Source organism: Cololabis saira, chromosome 19, assembly GCF_033807715.1.
Source record: "Cololabis saira isolate AMF1-May2022 chromosome 19, fColSai1.1, whole genome shotgun sequence".
NCBI lineage: Eukaryota > Metazoa > Chordata > Actinopteri > Beloniformes > Belonidae > Cololabis > Cololabis saira.
Genome location: NC_084605.1, coordinates 8,590,651 through 8,608,785, shown reverse-complemented (window position 1 = coordinate 8,608,785; position 18,135 = coordinate 8,590,651). Strand labels below are relative to the sequence as shown.

At 44.2% G+C, this 18,135-nt stretch overlaps 1 protein-coding gene across 1 annotated transcript; it reads right to left on the bottom strand.

The window, feature by feature from the left end:
* Window positions 1-9,430: 9,430 nt before the first annotated feature.
* Window positions 9,431-13,168, bottom strand: LOC133419792 (neoverrucotoxin subunit alpha-like). Its single transcript, XM_061709213.1, has 3 exons — window positions 13,159-13,168; window positions 11,618-13,093; window positions 9,431-10,865 (listed from the first exon to the last, which is right to left on the bottom strand). Exons 1-3 carry the CDS (start codon window positions 13,166-13,168, stop codon window positions 10,315-10,317), a joined length of 2,037 nt encoding a protein of 678 aa, XP_061565197.1. The 3' UTR covers window positions 9,431-10,314.
* Window positions 13,169-18,135: the final 4,967 nt, after the last annotated feature.

Here is an 18,135-nt window from a genome sequence, read left to right as displayed (position 1 = left end):
CTTGGCTGGCTTGAGCTGTATGTGTCTGTTGTCCCTACAAGTAGATCAATCTCTCATGACAAGCTGACAGGGCTTGAAATTAACTTTTTGACTTACTAGCCAAGTGGCTAGTAGATGAAAAAAGTTATTAGCCAACCAGATTTTTTACTAGCCAAAACCAAAACGTTGCTTTACTTTTGTATTTCGACATCACTTGTATATAGCAGTCATCGTAGTACCATATTACATCAATCCTGTTTTTCTATACGCTACAATTATCATTCAGTAGTGTACTACTATACTATTGGTGGAAAATGAGATTGCATGATGTGTTCTTGTATAATTTAATTTCAGTAGTTGCCTACTTAATTGTAAATCTAACATTTATGGAGGAATATATAGCATTACACCTTCAAAGTAACACTTTGATCCTGTCCTGTCTGTATATTCTATAATGCAGCAGGTGTATTGTATAAATAATGTGTTTATTCTGGGCTGGATAAAAATGTCCAAATGAGAACGAACAAGTGAATTTAAAAACAAGCAGCCTTTTTATTATTAGCTTGAAAGTGTCTTATTAAGACTACAACAACCAACCTAGCCTGTCTTAAGACAACCACAATACACCAGCTAAACCATTTAAGGAACTATACAGTGTGCCCCCTGCTGGTCAAACTGAGACATTGCATTGGTCCATTTTCTCCAGTTGTTCTTCAGAGTGTTTACTATTCATTCTTCAGAGTCAGACTCAGACGGTTCACCCGGAGTTGACATCAAGAATAAAAAATAAAAAGGTGCGATGGTGCGCACAGTATTGGGAATCTCAATTTGATTTATAAAGGGCACAACAGTTGGGAATCTCGATTTTTCTAACTAGCCAAGTGGCAAGAAAATCTGTCTCGCCACTTGAGGAATTTGGGTCGCAAATGGCAAGTGGCGAGTGCTAAATTCAAGCCCTGCACGCTGATAGAGGGATGTACCTGTCACGGCTCAGACAGGACAGAGAACCCACATGCACAACACCAGGCAGAATCAGAGTCCAAGAGGCTTTATTCGGGTCCAAGGCAGGCAGGGGTCAAAACCGGGCAGACAGGCAGATCAGGCAAACAAGTCCAAGGGGACAGGCAAAAATCAAAAATCGAGAGTCATACCGGGAGTCATGCAGGGTTACAGGCAGGCAGGCAGGAACAGGACAGAAATCAGGAAGGCTGGAAAGCGGAGCAAAAGCACACGACAATCTGGCAACAGGTATGAGGGAATGGGCCGGTTTATGAAGGGGAAACTGATGAGGGAAACCAGGTGTGGAGCTGGGCCAGGGAAGCACAGGTGAAGGGAATGAGGCTGATGAGGGTGGCAGGATCCAGATGACAGGAGAGTCAGTAACACAGCAAAAGAAAACCATGAACTGTGATCATGACAGAACCCCCCCCTCAAGGGACAGATTCCAGATGTCCCAAAACCCCCCCACCCAGGGTGGGCGGAGGGGGTTCGGAGGAGGGCCCCGGCCAACACATGGCCAAAGCTCCGGGGGCCGTCCTCGGTGCCGGGCAGACCAGCGAGGCAGGTCTTCCGGGGGTCGGTCTGGGGACTTGGCAGGCGGATCCGGGGTTCGGTCTGGGGGCTTGGCAGGCGGGTCCGGGGGTCGGTCTGGGGGCTTGGCAGGCGGGTCCGGGGGTCGGTCTGGGGGCTTGGCAGGCGGGTCCGGGGGTCGGTCTGGGGGCTTGGCAGGCGGGTCCGGGGGTCGGTCTGGGGGCTTGGCAGGCGGGTCCGGGGGTCGGTCTGGGGGCTTGGCAGGCGGGTCCGGGGGTGGGTCTGGGGGCTTGGCAGGCGGGTCCGGGGGTGGGTCTGGGGGCTTGGCAGGCGGGTCCGGGGGTGGGTCTGGGGGCTTGGCAGGCGGGTCCGGGGGTCGGTCTGGGGGCTTGGCAGGCGGGTCGGGGGGTCGGTCTGGGACTGCGGCAGGCTGGTCGGGGGGTCGGTCTGGGACTGCGGCAGGCTGGTCGGGGGGTCGGTCTGGGACTGCGGCAGGCTGGTCGGGGGGTCGGTCTGGGACTGCGGCAGGCTGGTCAGAGGGTCGGTCTGGGGGCTTGGCAGGCTGGTCAGGGGGTCGGTCTGGGGGCTTGGCAGGCTGGTCAGGGGGTCGGTCTGGGACTGCGGCAGGCTGGTCAGGGGGTCGGTCTGGGACTGCGGCAGGCTGGTCAGAGGGTCGGTCTGGGACTGCGGCAGGCTGGTCAGGGGGTCGGTCTGGGACTGCGGCAGACTGGTCAGGGGGTCGGTCTGGGACTGCGGCAGACTGGTCAGAGGGTCGGTCTGGGACTGCGGCAGGCTGGTCAGGGGGTCGGTCTGGGACTGCGGCAGACTGGTCAGGGGGTCGGTCTGGGACTGCGGCAGGCTGGTCAGAGGGTCGGTCTGGGACTGCGGCAGGCTGGTCAGAGGGTCGGTCTGGGACTGCGGCAGATCCATCCAGGATCGCCTCAGGAAGGGGAACAGAGACCACCTCCAGAACAGAGACCGGCGGGACCGCCTCAGGAACCGAGGGCTGCGGGACCGCCTCAGGAACAAGAGTCGGGGCAGACAGGAGGCGGGGAGCCGGAGTCGGGGCAGACAGGAGGCGGGGGGCCGGAGTCGGGGCAGACAGGAGGCGGGGGGCCGGAACCGGGGCAGACAGGAGGCGGGGGGCCGGAACCGGGGCAGACAGGATGCGGGGGGCCGGAACCGGGGCAGACAGGATGCGGGGGGCCGGAACCGGGGCAGACAGGATGCGGGGGGCCGGAACCGGGGCAGACATGATGCGGGGGGCCGGAACCGGGGCAGACATGATGCGGGGGGCCGGAACCGGGGCAGACAGGATGCGGGGGGCCGGAACCGGAGCAGACAGGAGGCCGGAACAGGAGCAGACAGGAGGCGGGGGGCCGGAACAGGAGCAGACAGGAGGCGGGGGGCCGGAACAGGAGCAGACAGGAGGCGGGGGGCCGGAACAGGAGCAAACAGGAGGCGGGGGGCCGGAACAGGAGCAGACAGGATGCGGGGGGCCGGAACAGGAGCAGACAGGATGCGGGGGGCCGGAACAGGAGCAGACAGGATGCGGGGGGCCGGAACAGGAGCAGACAGGATGCGGGGGGCCGGAACAGGAGCCGGAGCAGGAGCTGGAGCTGGAACAGGAGCCGGAGCAGGAGCTGGAGCTGGAACAGGAGCCGGAGCAGCAGCTGGAACAGGAGCCGGAGCAGGAGCAGGAGCCGGAGCCGGAGCAGGAGCTGGAGCCGGAACAAGCTGGGGCTGGCGCTGACGCCGTCGTCGTTGCCTGCCCTGAAGGCTCCTGGGCCCACCCAGAGCCAGGCGTGTTCCCCAAAAGGGGTCCCAATACTCCTCCTCCTTGGCCCAGCGCATGTTATCAGCCGATTCTCGGGGAGCAGGAACAAGCTGGGGCTGGGGCCGACGCCGTCGTTGTCTCCCCTGAGCCTGCAGGCCTCTGGGCCCACCCAGAGCCAGGCGTGTTCCCCAGAAAGGGGGAAGAGACTGGGGTGTGTCCGGGGCCACCTCGGGAACAGCAACAGGCTGGAACTGGGGGCATGTCTCTGTCCCCTTCACCGTACGGTGGTAGAACGCCACTTGGTCCCCATAAAAAAAATCCCACAAATCCTCTTCCTTACGTGGTAGGTCCATGTTGGCTGGGTTCAGTCGGTGCCAGATTGTACTGTCACGGCTCAGACAGGACAGAGAACCCACATGCACAACACCAGGCAGAATCAGAGTCCAAGAGGCTTTATTCGGGTCCAAGGCAGGCAGGGGTCAAAACCGGGCAGACAGGCAGATCAGGCAAACAAGTCCAAGGGGACAGGCAAAAATCAAAAATCGAGAGTCATACCGGGAGTCATGCAGGGTTACAGGCAGGCAGGCAGGAACAGGACAGAAATCAGGAAGGCTGGAAAGCGGAGCAAAAGCACACGACAATCTGGCAACAGGTATGAGGGAATGGGCCGGTTTATGAAGGGGAAACTGATGAGGGAAACCAGGTGTGGAGCTGGGCCAGGGAAGCACAGGTGAAGGGAATGAGGCTGATGAGGGTGGCAGGATCCAGATGACAGGAGAGTCAGTAACACAGCAAAAGAAAACCATGAACTGTGATCATGACAGTACCAGAAGGACCAGTACGGTCCAAATGAAATGTGCCCATTTTTATTTAGCATTTTCCCCTATTTTTTTTCCCAATTTAGCCTTGATAATTCCCTCTGTGTGTCATGGTGTTTCCATGTACCTTGGTGAAGTTGTGCCAGAAAATCCTTCTACACTGTGTTGAGGTGTCACATATGGGATTAGTGTGTCTCGTGGCACATTGAACATTAACAGTAAAATAAAATGATTTGTTTTTTTCTTCTCATCAATCTCATGATTCAAATGATACATTCCTTCTTGTTCTTGTGTGTTTATATTAGTTGGAGGACCAGGTGATGTGGTGAAGAGGTACCAGGAAGTCCTTGCCATTTTCCAGACGGGGAAGAATATGGCCAAATCCTTCGAAGTATGGAGTAGACAGACTTACTATTGACTATTGACTGCAGCGATTGCCGAGCTCGCAATAGCTGCTCCAGAAGAATATGATCAGGTGGAGAAGGGGGAGACGGTGGCAGACTTTGCTAAAAGATGCAACGAGGTTATAAAGGCCACTGAAGTAATTTCTGCTACAATACATAAAATGAAGGATGATAGAATTATGCCAGCCTATCATACTGTGTTATTGTATTATGTTACTAAATAATGTTTGTTCAAAGCTCTCCTCTGTGTGAATTGTTGTTACGTATATGTTATCACAGATGTATATGTATATACATATATATACATATATACATATACATATATATATATATATATATATATATATATATATATATATATATATATATATATATATATATATATGATGTATACATATAACAAATGTTATCTGTTAAAATCTGTTTTATTTTGTTTTAAATAAAAATTGTAAACTTCTTTATATGTGATTGCTTAATTTACTAATGGTTAACTATGGTTAAGTAATGCTTATGAGGCAGTTAAGCATTAATAATGTGTTACCTAAGGGATACATGTGTTACACTTTACAATAAGGGTCCAGAAAGTATTTACTAATGGTTAACTATGGTTAAGTAATGCTTATGAGGCAGTTAAGCATTAATAATGTGTTACCTAAGGGATACATGTGTTACACTTTACAATAAGGGTCCAGAAAGTATTTACTAATGGTTAACTATGGTCAAGTAATGCTTATGAGGCAGTTAAGCATTAATAATGTGTTACCTAAGGGATAAATGTGTTACACTTTACAATAAGGGTCCAGCAAGCCTTTACTAATGGTTAATTATGGTTAAGTAATGCTTATGAGGCATTTAAGCATTAATAATGTGTTACCTAAGGGATAAATGTGTTACACTTTACAATAAGGGTCCAGCAAGCCTTTACTAATGGTTAATTATGGTTAAGTAATGCTTATGAGGCAGTTAAGCATTAATAATGTGTTACCTAAGGGATAAATGTGTTACACTTTACAATAAGGGTCCAGCAAGCCTTTACTAATGGTTAAGTAATGGTTAAGTAATGCTTATGAGGCAGTTAAGCATTAATAATGTGTTACCTAAGGGATAAATGTGTTACACTTTACAATAAGGGTCCAGCAAGCCTTTACTAATGGTTAAGTAATGGTTATGAGCCACTCCTATACATTTATTAAGGTTTATGTCAGGTTACCGTTCATAAGGTCAGGTAAGCTACCTGATAACATACACAGCACCATTAGGAAATGATTACTTAAGACTCTAAATAGTTGCTTGATAATGCCCATCCAGTAAACATGTACACCATTAGTGAATGATTAGTAGATGTATTAGGTAGCTGTTACTTAATGCTTATTCACTCCAAATAAACACCATTAGTAAATGACTACTAGGGACATTATTAACGTTTTACTTATGTATTAAGTAATGTATTACTTAATACTAAGTAATGCATACATAAGGATAAATAATTACATCATGTGACGTTTATTAATGCTTACTAATGTATTAATTAACTCTGAGCAGTAGGCATTAAGTAACTGTATATTAATGCATTAACTAATATGCTAATTAATGTTAAGTAATACATAATAATGGTTATTTAACTATTATTAAACTGTTAATTAATGCTTAATAATGCATTAACTAACGTTAATTAAGGGACCCTTATTGTAAAGTGTTACCCACTTTCAGCTGTCCAGCTCATTCATACAGTTTTTTTCCCAATTCACATTTCAGAGGCTGTTGAAATTGAAGCTTGTTCACAAGAGGATATCGAAGGTTTGTTTGAAGCATTTTTGACACTGGTTCTGAATTATCAGTCATTGGATTGGAATATTTAGGTCTGAATCTTCTTTTTTTTATATAATGACAGCAGTTTCCCCTACGTAAATTATTGCCATCACATATTTGGAAATTGGGAAAAGTGACGATATCTTATCACACAACGTTTAAAGCTTTCAAGTAGTCTGTGACTTTATAGACTCTCAAATTTTGAAAAATTGTATCTCCTATGATTTAATCAAATTAGAACAGTATGCACAACTTTCTTTGTCACCTTAGATAGATTCACATCTGGAATGCTAGTATCTTTTTTATTTATTTAAACTATTTTCTTTTTTCAGATGCAAGTATGGCAGAAGATCAGGGTTCAGAAGATGAGACCATAACCACATCATCACAGGAAAGCCCCTTTACCAAAAACCAGAGGAGGAAGGTTTCTAAAAAGAGAGGTAAACCTTAGATAGATTCACATTATATGCTAAATTATCAGAAAGAAAAGGATCAAATGCAGTCAGTTTCTGGAATGCTAGTACTATCTCTTTTATTTATTTAAACTATTTTCTTTTTTCAGATGCAAGTATGGCAGAAGATCAGGGTTCAGAAGATGAGACCATCACCACATCATCACAGGAAAGCCCCTTTACCCTTTATCATACAGTTTACAGACAAAACAATATCAACAAACACAAACCAATTATGACTAGGGTCATCTATGGAATATGTTGTGTGTGTAAAATTCTTAAAGGACCTGAAATAACTCTTCATGTATACATTTTAAAGAGTAACTAAACACCCAACTAAAAATGTAATAGTGACTACCCTCTATCTTTAAATAAAATGAAAGTTTCTATGACAGCCCTCTTGGCAATAATGGTGCAAAAGTAGGTGAAGAGTTTGTGTTATTAGCAGGCACCATGTAAAAATTATATACAATCTTTATTTCCTATTATTACAATGTTATAATTGTTACAATGACAAAATTAGGCATGCATGGCAAACAGAAATGCAGCCAGCTTACCAAGAGCTACTTAATATTCATATTTTAATCTATAGCTGTCTCATTTTTCTGTTTAAACTTTTTTCCCTGACCAGATGCCAGTGTACCAGAAGCTCAAGAATCAGAAGAGGACAGCACCGCATCCCTACAAGAGAAGACATCTACAGAAAACCAGAGGAGGTTTGCAAAAAAGAGAGGTACGTTAAGAACACGCCATGTTATTTGACTGCGTGACATATAATATGCAAGACAAGCTTAAAGCTTTGGAATCTGCATCATGGCATCACAGACTTCATGGCTTTCTAATTACATGGTCAAGGTTTTAGGGGTAAGGAGGGGAGATAAACCTAAATATTGATATATTTAAAGCTCAGAGAATTGTGGTGGGTTGTGGGATAACTAGGCCTATGTCTGCACAACAAAAATCAAAAGACCAAAACAGAACGTGGTCTGCCGCTCATGACAAAGCATGCTCTCTTTCCCTCTCTCGTCGAGCAGCTTCACCTTCCTGGCCCTGCTTGTCGCTTCTTTCTGTAAATTAATACAATAGAGACATATAGTTATGGCTGAAAGTACGATTTACGATACAGGCACAAAAAGTAAGCAAGGCTGAACCAAGTACTCTGTAACTTGTCCTTTTTATGCCCATTTAGGTAAACAAACTGCTGTTAAAAGAGCCTGGACAACAGAAGAATGTGCTGCAGTAGAACGTCATTTGAAGAAATTAATTCTGATGAGCCAAGTCCCAGGGAAGGAGGACTGTTAGCGCTGCATCACTGCGGAACCTCAAGCCCTGAAGGATCGAGACTGGAGGGCAGTGAAATACTTTGTTAAAAATCGAATTACTTCTCTGAGAAGAAAATTTGAGTGAAATATAAATAAAATTGAATTGTTCTTATAAACACAAGGAGCTGTTGGACTGTTTCCTGATATCAAAGCTCACTGTAATAATCAGCAGTTGATTCATTTTAAGCAGGTAATTGTTTTTTGATTATCACTGCTGTCTACCTAATGTGAGGAGAGGAGATGCACGATGTAAACCTCTGATGCATAAATTGTTGCCATATATAGTTAATAGAAAATTATAGAAACAAAAAATAACTCCAACTAGTATTTGGTCCCTGCTAAGGTAGAAAGACTTGACATATCTCTGTGTGTGTGTAAGAAGATCCCACAAGTGACAAATGATAGAAAAAGTCCCCATAAGTGGCCAAAAAACTAGCATAGAGAAAAAACCTTAGAATATGGCTAGTTTAAAGTGACTGAAAATTTTGTTATTTTTTTCTAAGCTTCCCTGATTTTTTACAGAGGTCTGGGACCATTGGAAAGGGTGGGCCCCATTAGTGGGTGTAAAACGGGTGGCCCCATAAAGGGACAAATGCGAGTTTGTGTGTGTGTGTGTGTGTGTGTGCGTGCGTGCGTGCGTGCGTGCGTGCGTGCGTGCGTGCGTGCGTGCGTGCGTGCGTGCGTGCGTGCGTGCGTGCGTGCCTGTGTGTGTGTAATAGTCCTATCAATGCTCCACCTGAACTGTAACTGTGGTGGAGGAGGGAGGGTGCAACCCCGCCACCCGCGAGACCAGAGGCCGACAAGGAAGAACCCGGAACCCAGGCCACCAGCAACCCCACAGAGGGCGGGAGAAAACCCACCGCCAGCGAGGCCCGCCCCCTCCCAGCGGCTGCCAGGGAACCCACGGTGGTGGACCGGGACCCAGGCGAACCCCGTCCACCCGGCCCGGGTCGGACATGTGGCCAGGAGGCCCTCACCCCCCAGGCCAACGACCCCCACCCGGTGAGAGGCCAGCCTGCCCGGAGAGACGGGGCCACCCCGACCGCCGACGCGGGCAGCTTCACCCACCCCCACGAAAGTGGCATTCCAGGACCAAAGGAGCGCCGCCTGCACGGGCAGCAGGGGCCATTCTTCATTTCATGGCCATTCCTAATAATAGAGACAAGTGTCAACAATCAGCCCCTAAATACCTACCCAGAACCCCCACTGGTTTAAACACACCCACTGAACACTGAAGACTTCTTCCATATGTTCGTCTTCAACTTTTACCCAATAGTTGCAGAAAAGTGGAGTCTTCAAAATCTGGTTTACGATTTTTATTGTTCAAAATCATTTACACAAAAGACAACAATTGTTCTCAAGAATAAACTGAAAAAAAGAAATTATATGTCATCCTCATATCTATTCATGACATCTTTTCACCAAAATCATTTCCTTTTAGACACAAAGACCTCATATAGTTTTGGGCTTGGCTAGCGGAAGCAACCTGAGGGACAGCAGGCCCTTGGGTTGAAGTGATGGCAGGCCAGACTCAAACTTTCAGAAAATTAGCTACTTGATCACAGTTTTTTTTTAATCTCTACATCTGACAAAAATAGGATTTCCATTTAATTAAATCCATGTCTAAACCCCTCTGGGATCTATTTTCAGCTCATGCCGGACCCACAGATAAATGCTGGCTGGGTTGTGGGTCCAGGTTTACGGAGAGAAGTGAATGAAAGTTTTGTCACCATTCAACTGAAGGATTAGATAAAGAGGCTCAGAGAAGTTTTTCTCAAGAATAAACAGAAAAAAAGAAATTTTACATCATCCTCACATCTATTCATGACATCTTTTCACCAATAATTCATGTATACTTATCATAACATCCTTCCCCACTAAACCCCGAGCCTGGACATCCATCCTAAATAATTTCCTTTTAGACACAAAGACCTCAAATAGTTGTAGCCAGCGGGAGCAACCTGAGGGACAGCAGGCCCTTGGGTTGAAGTGAACAGGTATGGCAGGCCAGACTCAAACCTTCAGAAAATCAGCTACTTGTTTATGCTTTATTGATCATATATTTGATTACAAAAGATTACTGTTGATCACACTTTTTTTTTTTAATCTCTACATCTGACAAAAATAGGATTTCCTATTTATTTAATCCATGTCTAAACCCCTCTGGGATCTATTTTGAGCTCATTTATACATATAAATGCTGGCTGGGTTGTGGGTCCAGGTTTACAGAGAGAGGTGAATGAAAGTTTTGTTACCATTCAAATGAAGGATTGGATAAAGAGGCCCAGAGAATTTGGTCTTGTAGGTGTAAAAGTGAATCAGTTTGTCACCAATTACTTTGTAGAAGGACAGAGTCCCTGCAGACCAATCCAGGTACACTCCCAGCTGGCTGATGCTAGTTTTGGGATCAGTATTATAATAGACACATTCTGCACCGTGATCAGCATAGTAAAACAAGCCATCTCCTAACCCATGGCCAAAAGACCAGGACATGTCATTGAACCCTACACGGCACATTTCAAGGTCTCCTTTACATGGAGCTCCAGCATAGGTCACACCTACAGCAAGATTCTTCTCATAAGTAACGCTCCACTCCACCTCCCAGTAATGACGACCAGTCAGCTCCTGTCTGCCCAGAACCTGAACAAAATGATCGTATCTCTGAGGGAGGTCGGGATACGACTGCTGATCTCCTTGTGTCGCTTTCTTGTCTCCTTCAGACAGGAGGATGTTGGGATGTGCCTTGTCTGGATCCAGGGTGAGATCAGTGGCATCTGATGGAGAGAAGAAGACCAGATCGTGATCAGACTTCATGATCAGTTACAGATTTTTCTTGATTGATAATTGTAAAACACTTCCTAATATATTTTTTGAGATTCCTGCTCAAAAACACCCTACTCAGTCCAACATTAGTAAATCTCATCAGATTTAAGGTATTTACCGGTAAATCCTTTTTGTTGTCAAAATAAAGGTAACACGTGTGATATCACATGGATTTGGTTCATCCAGTCCAGAACATCTCACTATTTATTCCACCAAATCTGATTTTCCTTTTATGTTTTTAGAGGTTTTTGAAAATAAATGTTTGAACCATAATCAAATTTCCCTTCAGTTTTCTTTGCCATTAATTGACGTAAATTCAGGTGGTTAAAAATGATCAGATGACACTGCCGGTGTCAACCCGAGCTGATCACTTGTGATCAGATTTCTCTGTGTGCATTTTAATGCCAGGTTTAAATTGGCCAAAGACTACAATGAGATCATCTGCTAATTATTTACTCTTAATATGACCTTACTGATGTTAAGATCATCAGAACATCATGTCTACATTGTCACTGATGAAACCTGGAGTATTGCTGTAAACATTGGCTACTGGTCAAAAGAAAGTTTGTTTTCTTTTTCCTGAGAATAACCTCCCTAAAATGAATCGTGAGCAGTGAAAGTCTGGTCCAGTCAGGTTTGTGTTGGAAAGTAACTACACTCCATTTGGTAGAAAAGAGAAAACGATGTGCGAAAAGTGACTTACACCACATTAGATCTCTTTTGTTGGTTATGTTTTCCACATCAGTGACATCAGGCTTTGAGAAGTCATCAGTGAGTTGGACGATGTTCCTGTAGTGGTAGATGCTTGCTCCTTCATATTTGTCATTTGATATAACTGCTATAAGGAATCTGTATCTGCTGTTGTTCTTCAGAGCTCTGTGAAGTTCACCGAACTCTTTGGCTTTTTCTCTCATTTTGTTTATCACATCTGCTGAGAAGAAATACTTGGTGGATGGACTTCCGTCCCTGGCAGAAGTTGAGTGCAGCGGATCCAGGCGATCACACATTTCCTGAAGATAGGGGTCAGTAGTTTCCACAGAGGTGAAGACAAAGCACAGAACATCTTCTACTTTTGGATCAAGAAGCTCTCTGTCCAACTCTGCCTGATTCCTGACGATCTTTGCTCCCTCCATCATCTCCACACAGGAAGCGATGACGCTGACTTCTCGCTCTTTATTTTCCAACCATTTCTTTAATTTCGCCAAACTGAATGGGGATGTTTCTTCACCATCAAAGGCAGTATCCAACCCCGTCGCATCTTTGCCTCCTGCCTTGAGGGACTGAAGAGTCTTTGCCATTTTCTCCTTGACTCCAGCGATGTACTTGTCACACAGATTTTGGAAATCAATCAGCCTGTCATGAATCCCTGGGAAATGATTGTTTTCTTCCTGACAATCGTTGCATCTCATTTTCAGGTCCTGAAATTCTTCCAGAAGATCTTGAGCTCTTACTGTAAGTCCAGGACTGATCTCAGGCAGTGGGGTTGAAGTGACCTTCGCAGCACTTGAATCAAAGTTCTTCAGCGGCATCATCCAGACTTTCAGAGGAACCCCGTTTTCTCCGTCGTCTCCCAGTAGCTTTGGCAGCTGAATGAAGGTCTTCACTGCATCTTCAAAATTTGCAGGGTTGCTTTCAAGAATGAAGTCTCCGTATAATTTGCAGGTAAACTTATTGGCCATGTCTCTTTCTTCCTCACTCAGCTTCATGTTCACTTTGCCCTCAAAATTAAATGAGGGGATCTTATTGATCACAGCCTGCATGCTGCCCTCGATCTTCTGAACATTGCTGCTTTCTAACTTCGCGCTATCAAACACAAAGAAAGCGTTTGCACCATAAAGGATGCCAGTGACGACGTGAGTGGCCAACGTCTTCACAGAATCATCGATCTGCTGGATGTTCTTGGAGTCAAGAGCAGTCAGCTGTTTGAAGACGGTGGTCGCTTTGTACTGACACGTCACTCGGCTCTGACGGTGGGACTTCTTCGCATCGTTCAGATATTTTGCGGATCCGCTAACTTCAATCAGTCCAAACATGAAACTGGCCTTCAGGGAGGCGTCAACATCCAGCAGATTAGCCTTTTCTTTGAAGGAATCAGATGCAGCGATTTGAAACTGACTGCTATTCTGAGGATCCTGAATCATCTTCTCTTTAAGAGTCGTCTCATCCCACAATGTGACACCTTTAAGACATGAGATCAAAGCAGGGTTAAAATGAAAAACCAGGTCCTCAGAAACATTAACATACCTGTATACATGTTGTCTATATTTCATTCTGCCAAAGGTGACTAAGATCACCAAAATTGAAACGTGATAAAGCAAGAAAGAAAAGACAAGACAGTGATGGGTGCAGTTTGGTGAGTTTTGTGATGTGTTGCAGTGTGTGTGAGTGAATGTTTAACTTGTTTAAGAATAAAATAGACGACATACATATATAGTTTAGATACAAATATCTTGACTGCTCATATACTAATATAATATGAATTCATATACACGTGGCCAACCAGTACATATTATGGGGGAGAAAGACATCAGATAAAAGAAAAAATTAAAGCTGCAAGCAGCGATGAACGGGCCCTCGCACTCATGGCCACCGCCCCCCATAAGCATATCAGAAATGACACCACCCACGACTTCCTATCTCAAATCATTCAAAAGTTATAGCAGAAAATAGGGACAACCTATCAGAAGAAGGAGCGGGACTAATTCAGGCCAATGAAGGTCATGATTCAATACCGAGTCCGATGACACCACCCACGACTCTTTATGTCAAACCATTCAAAAGTTACGGCAGATAAAAGTTTTCCGGGGGGCGCTGTTGAGCCATTTTGCCACGCCCATTAATGCAAACCATGAAATATCAAATTTATCGCCAGGCCTGCCGTGCGTGCAAAATTTGGTGACTTTTGGGGAACTATCAAATATGGACCAATCAGATGAAGGGGGGGCACGCTTTTTGGCGTCTAGCGTCGCCACGGTAACGCTTTTGAAAGAGAAAAGTAATGCGCGTTGTCGCAGGATGGAGACGCACATTTTGATGTATAACACACCTGGGTGCACGTTACAGTTCGGGCCGTATTAACTGCCGAAGGAATAGCATAAATTGCACCAAAATTACACGATTAATTCAAAATGGCTGACTTCCTGTTCGGTTTCGGCCATGGCGCTAAGAGACCTTTCTTTAAGTTGCGACATGATACAGGTGTGTAGCGATTTTCGTGCATGTACGTCAAACCGTATTGTGGCGCTTGAGGCACAAAGTTTTCTAGGGGCGCTGTTGAGCCATTTTGCCACGCCCATTAATACAAACCATTAAATATCAAATTTTTCGCCAGGCCTGGCTTGCGTGCAAAATTTGGTGACTCTCCGGGCACGTTTAGGGGGGCAAAAAGGCCCTCCTTTCATCAGAAGAATAAAGAAGAATAAAAAATTCCTACAGATACAATAGAATAAAATTATTATATTATAAAATTATACATACATATATACATACACTTCCTTATACATATATACATACACTTCCTTATATATATATAGGGGTGTCAGTTTAGCGCGTTAATTAGATTAATTAATTACACTGCTAATTAACCCGTTATGAAAATTAATGCAATTAATTAAGAGTAGCAAAATGTGCAAGCATTTGAAATTTGGCCCATTGAAGGACCCGTAGGCCACTTGGCAGTGGCAAGTCACTTCCCACCTGCATTGCTAGTCAAACAAACAAAGCAGTTGACACCCCTGGAAGCGGCTCAGGGGAGCAAGGCGAGAAAATCTTTGCTAGGGCCTTTGAACGGCAAGTTTATCTATAAAAAGAAAGAAGACAGGACTATCAACAAGAACGCAGTGATTTGTAAATTTTGTAATTGAGAATTTTCCTATCACCAGCGCTGCTCCAGCCTGAATGATCATTTAAACGCTAAACATGTCTGGACAAGTTCCACTGTAAACGTTACAGGGACTAACCCACGCTTGCAGAATCTGGGAAACGAATGAGCAAAGCCACGACAGAAAAACTGACAGACTCAATCGTGGGTTGCTGCTGATTGCAGGCCAATTTCCATCGTGGAAGACGAGGGCCTCAAGAAGGAATGGTGTCTTGACCAAACCACTAAAAACCACTCACCCAGGCCAACGTGCACAGATGCAAGACCATCTGAACAGGAAGATATTTTTTCTTTTCAATTTCATTTATTTCATTTCATTTCATTTACACTTTTCACCAATAAAAATGTGGATTTCAAATATTCATATTCAAAAACAGCATATTCATTGATTAGTCATGCACTGCAATTTTGTAATGTCCTAGAATTCAAATTCTTTATTTGGGGACCTTCAGCAGATATGAGATCAAAATGCGATTAATTAGATCAATTAACTTGATTAATTAATTGTAAATCCTGTAATTAATCAGATTAATGTTTTTAATTGCCTGACATCACCAATATATATACACATATATATACACTACTTTGTAGTTTGGTACCATCAAATGACGGAATTTGCATGTTAGAACGCACATAAATTCGTATAAGAGACTCCTGGACTTATGTATGGTGTTTTCTATTGAAACCAATGTTTTCTGTGTCAGTTCCTGTCAGGTTGTCTAGGCCAGGGGTTCCCAACCTTTTTTGTGCCGAGGACCAGCAGAAGTATAAACAAAAAGCTCAGGGACCGGTTGACAATTTATGTCAATTTTAATAAACATTTTAGAAAAAAACAATGCATTTTAAAATGCAGGCTATCATTATTTTACTAACTTTACAATGGTTTCAGGTGCATATTTATCCACCAACAGGTGGCAACTCATTTTACGAAAATAACAGCCTATTTCAATTGCCAGACCGCTGCGACACTTTGCCAGCTGCTTTTTCCCCCAAAAGTTCGAGGCAGATGTCTTTTGCAGCGGGCAGTATTAGCTCCTCTCCAATTGTAAAGGGCTTTTTAGCTTTTGCAATCCGGTGAGCAACGAGATAAGCCCTCGTTGCAGCGACGTTAGCTGATGTTGTGGCCTTTAAAACTTGCTTCTGCAAATCTAACTCACGTTTTTTCCTTTCGAAAAAATCCACTGGTTTGTCTTTGAGAGAAGGATGTTTTGTATTTAAGTGTCTTTGAAGCTTGGATGGGTTCATTGCTTCGTTGCCGAGCGTTTCTCCACATAAAATACATAGTGGGTTTGGCGCCTCCAAATCGCCAATTGCAACAAATCCATATTTTATATACATAATGTCGTACTTGCGATTAAAGCTTTTGCTTTTCTTTTTGGTAGGATTTTCCACTTGTTCATCACCATTTCTTTTACTCGAACAACCAGTAAAGAAACGGCTCATGGAGGTTTGCTGAGGTCCGCTCATCTCTGCAGCTGACTGTACCTAACCTGCATACAGCACTTGTGCATGGCGCTGTTCAGTCCGGTCGGGTACCAGAACTTATTGTCCGCCAAGCCATGACAGGGCTGCCACTCAAAGAAACACATTTAGATTTAAACAAGTTTTGGCTGAAATTATATGACAAAAAAATGCTTCAGGTGAAGAATATGGTGTAAAAGTTAACTTATTTCAATAATTCAACTAGAATATGGTGTAAAAGTTAACTTATTTCAATAATTCAACTAGAATATGGTGTAAAAGTTAATCTATTTCAATAATTCAACTAGAATTTGGTGTAAAAGTTAATTTATTTCAATAATTCAACTTAAAAGGTGAAACTAATATATTACCTAGTCTTATTACATGCAAAGCATGATATTTTGAACCTATGTTATAATTTTGATGATGTAATTGTTTATTGATTTCATAAAATATTCTCTAATTATTTTTTTATTTGGGGCTTTCATAAACTGTGTGTCTTGCTGCTGCAGGTAACTGCTGCACGGAGATGAGTGACGGACACTGGCTGATTTATGGTTCCGCGTTGCACCGACGCAGAGTTTACGGGGTAGGATACGTGGGGACGGAACGTACGGTGCGCGTCGCACGCGTACCCATCGCCGTAGCCATGCCGTCGATTTAACGCGGAACCATAAATCAGGCTTAACGATTTTTTCTTTTCTTTTTCTTTCGTCTTTTCAACTGAGCACGCAAACACAAACTGAGGGTGCAATGCTTGCTTATGCACCCTCGTAGAACCGGGCCTGGCATAATATATGTCCGTATTGGTTCAATACGGAACTTTTAATTCAATTCCCAACCCCTACCTGGAAGTGAAGCCCGATTCCTCCCCGCAGAGCTGTCCGGCACATAGAAAGATCTGGGCACAGACGCAGCAGGTCCGCCACAAAGATTTTGCTGGCCTTAATGTTTCCTGTGTTTTATTTGTGTTATTATTGATCAATTTAGTGTTGATGTGTGTGTGTGACAGACGTGTGTATGGGGCGTTAATGAAAATACGGGACAAATCGCAACATTTTCTTCTCAAATAAAGGACAATTCCGTATTTTACGGTACGGGTGGCAACCCTACTTGCAAGTGTTCTTTTATTCGCCGTATCCAGGCTAAAATGCTCCCGAACATTTGAAGTTTTGTTACCCGCAGCTGCGCTGGGAGGGCGCAAAAAAAAAAAAAAAGGCTCCGCTGAGACGTCCTGCAGCGCGGCTCTGGGCAGAGATTGTATGAGGTGAAGTGAAGTGAGATGCCTCACTCCATTGGGAAAAAAAAACGTCTGGTGACAATTTTGATTATCGCTTTTTTGTCGACAACGTCGGCGCATCGTTGCAGCCCTAATTATGATCGGAACACAAGCCATTCCACGGCCCGGTAGTAACGGCTCTACGGACCGGTACCGGTCCGGGGACCGGGGGTTGGGAATCACGGGTCTAGGCTACATCATGTCAAGTAAAATCCACCTTTAGTCATATGTGGTACATATGTGATAACGTCCAAAAAATCCTAAGCTGTTGAAAAAGTGGACTTTGTCTGTTTCAAAATTGTTTTACTTAAGTTAACACAATTTTATTAGGCCTGAGCACTTACAGTGCGAAGGCCCTATTGTATCTGTAGGAATTTATTCTTTCTTTCTTTCTTTCTTTCTTTCTTTCTTTCTTTCTTTCTTTCTTTCTTTCTTTCTTTCTTTCTTTCTTTCTTTCTTTCTTTCTTTCTTTCTTTCTTTCTTTCTTTCTTTCTTTCTTTCTTTCTTTCTTTCTTTCTTCTGACAAAAGGAGGGCCTTTTTGCCCCCCTAAACGTGCCCAAATTTTGCACACAAGCCAGGCCTGGCGAAAAATTTGATATT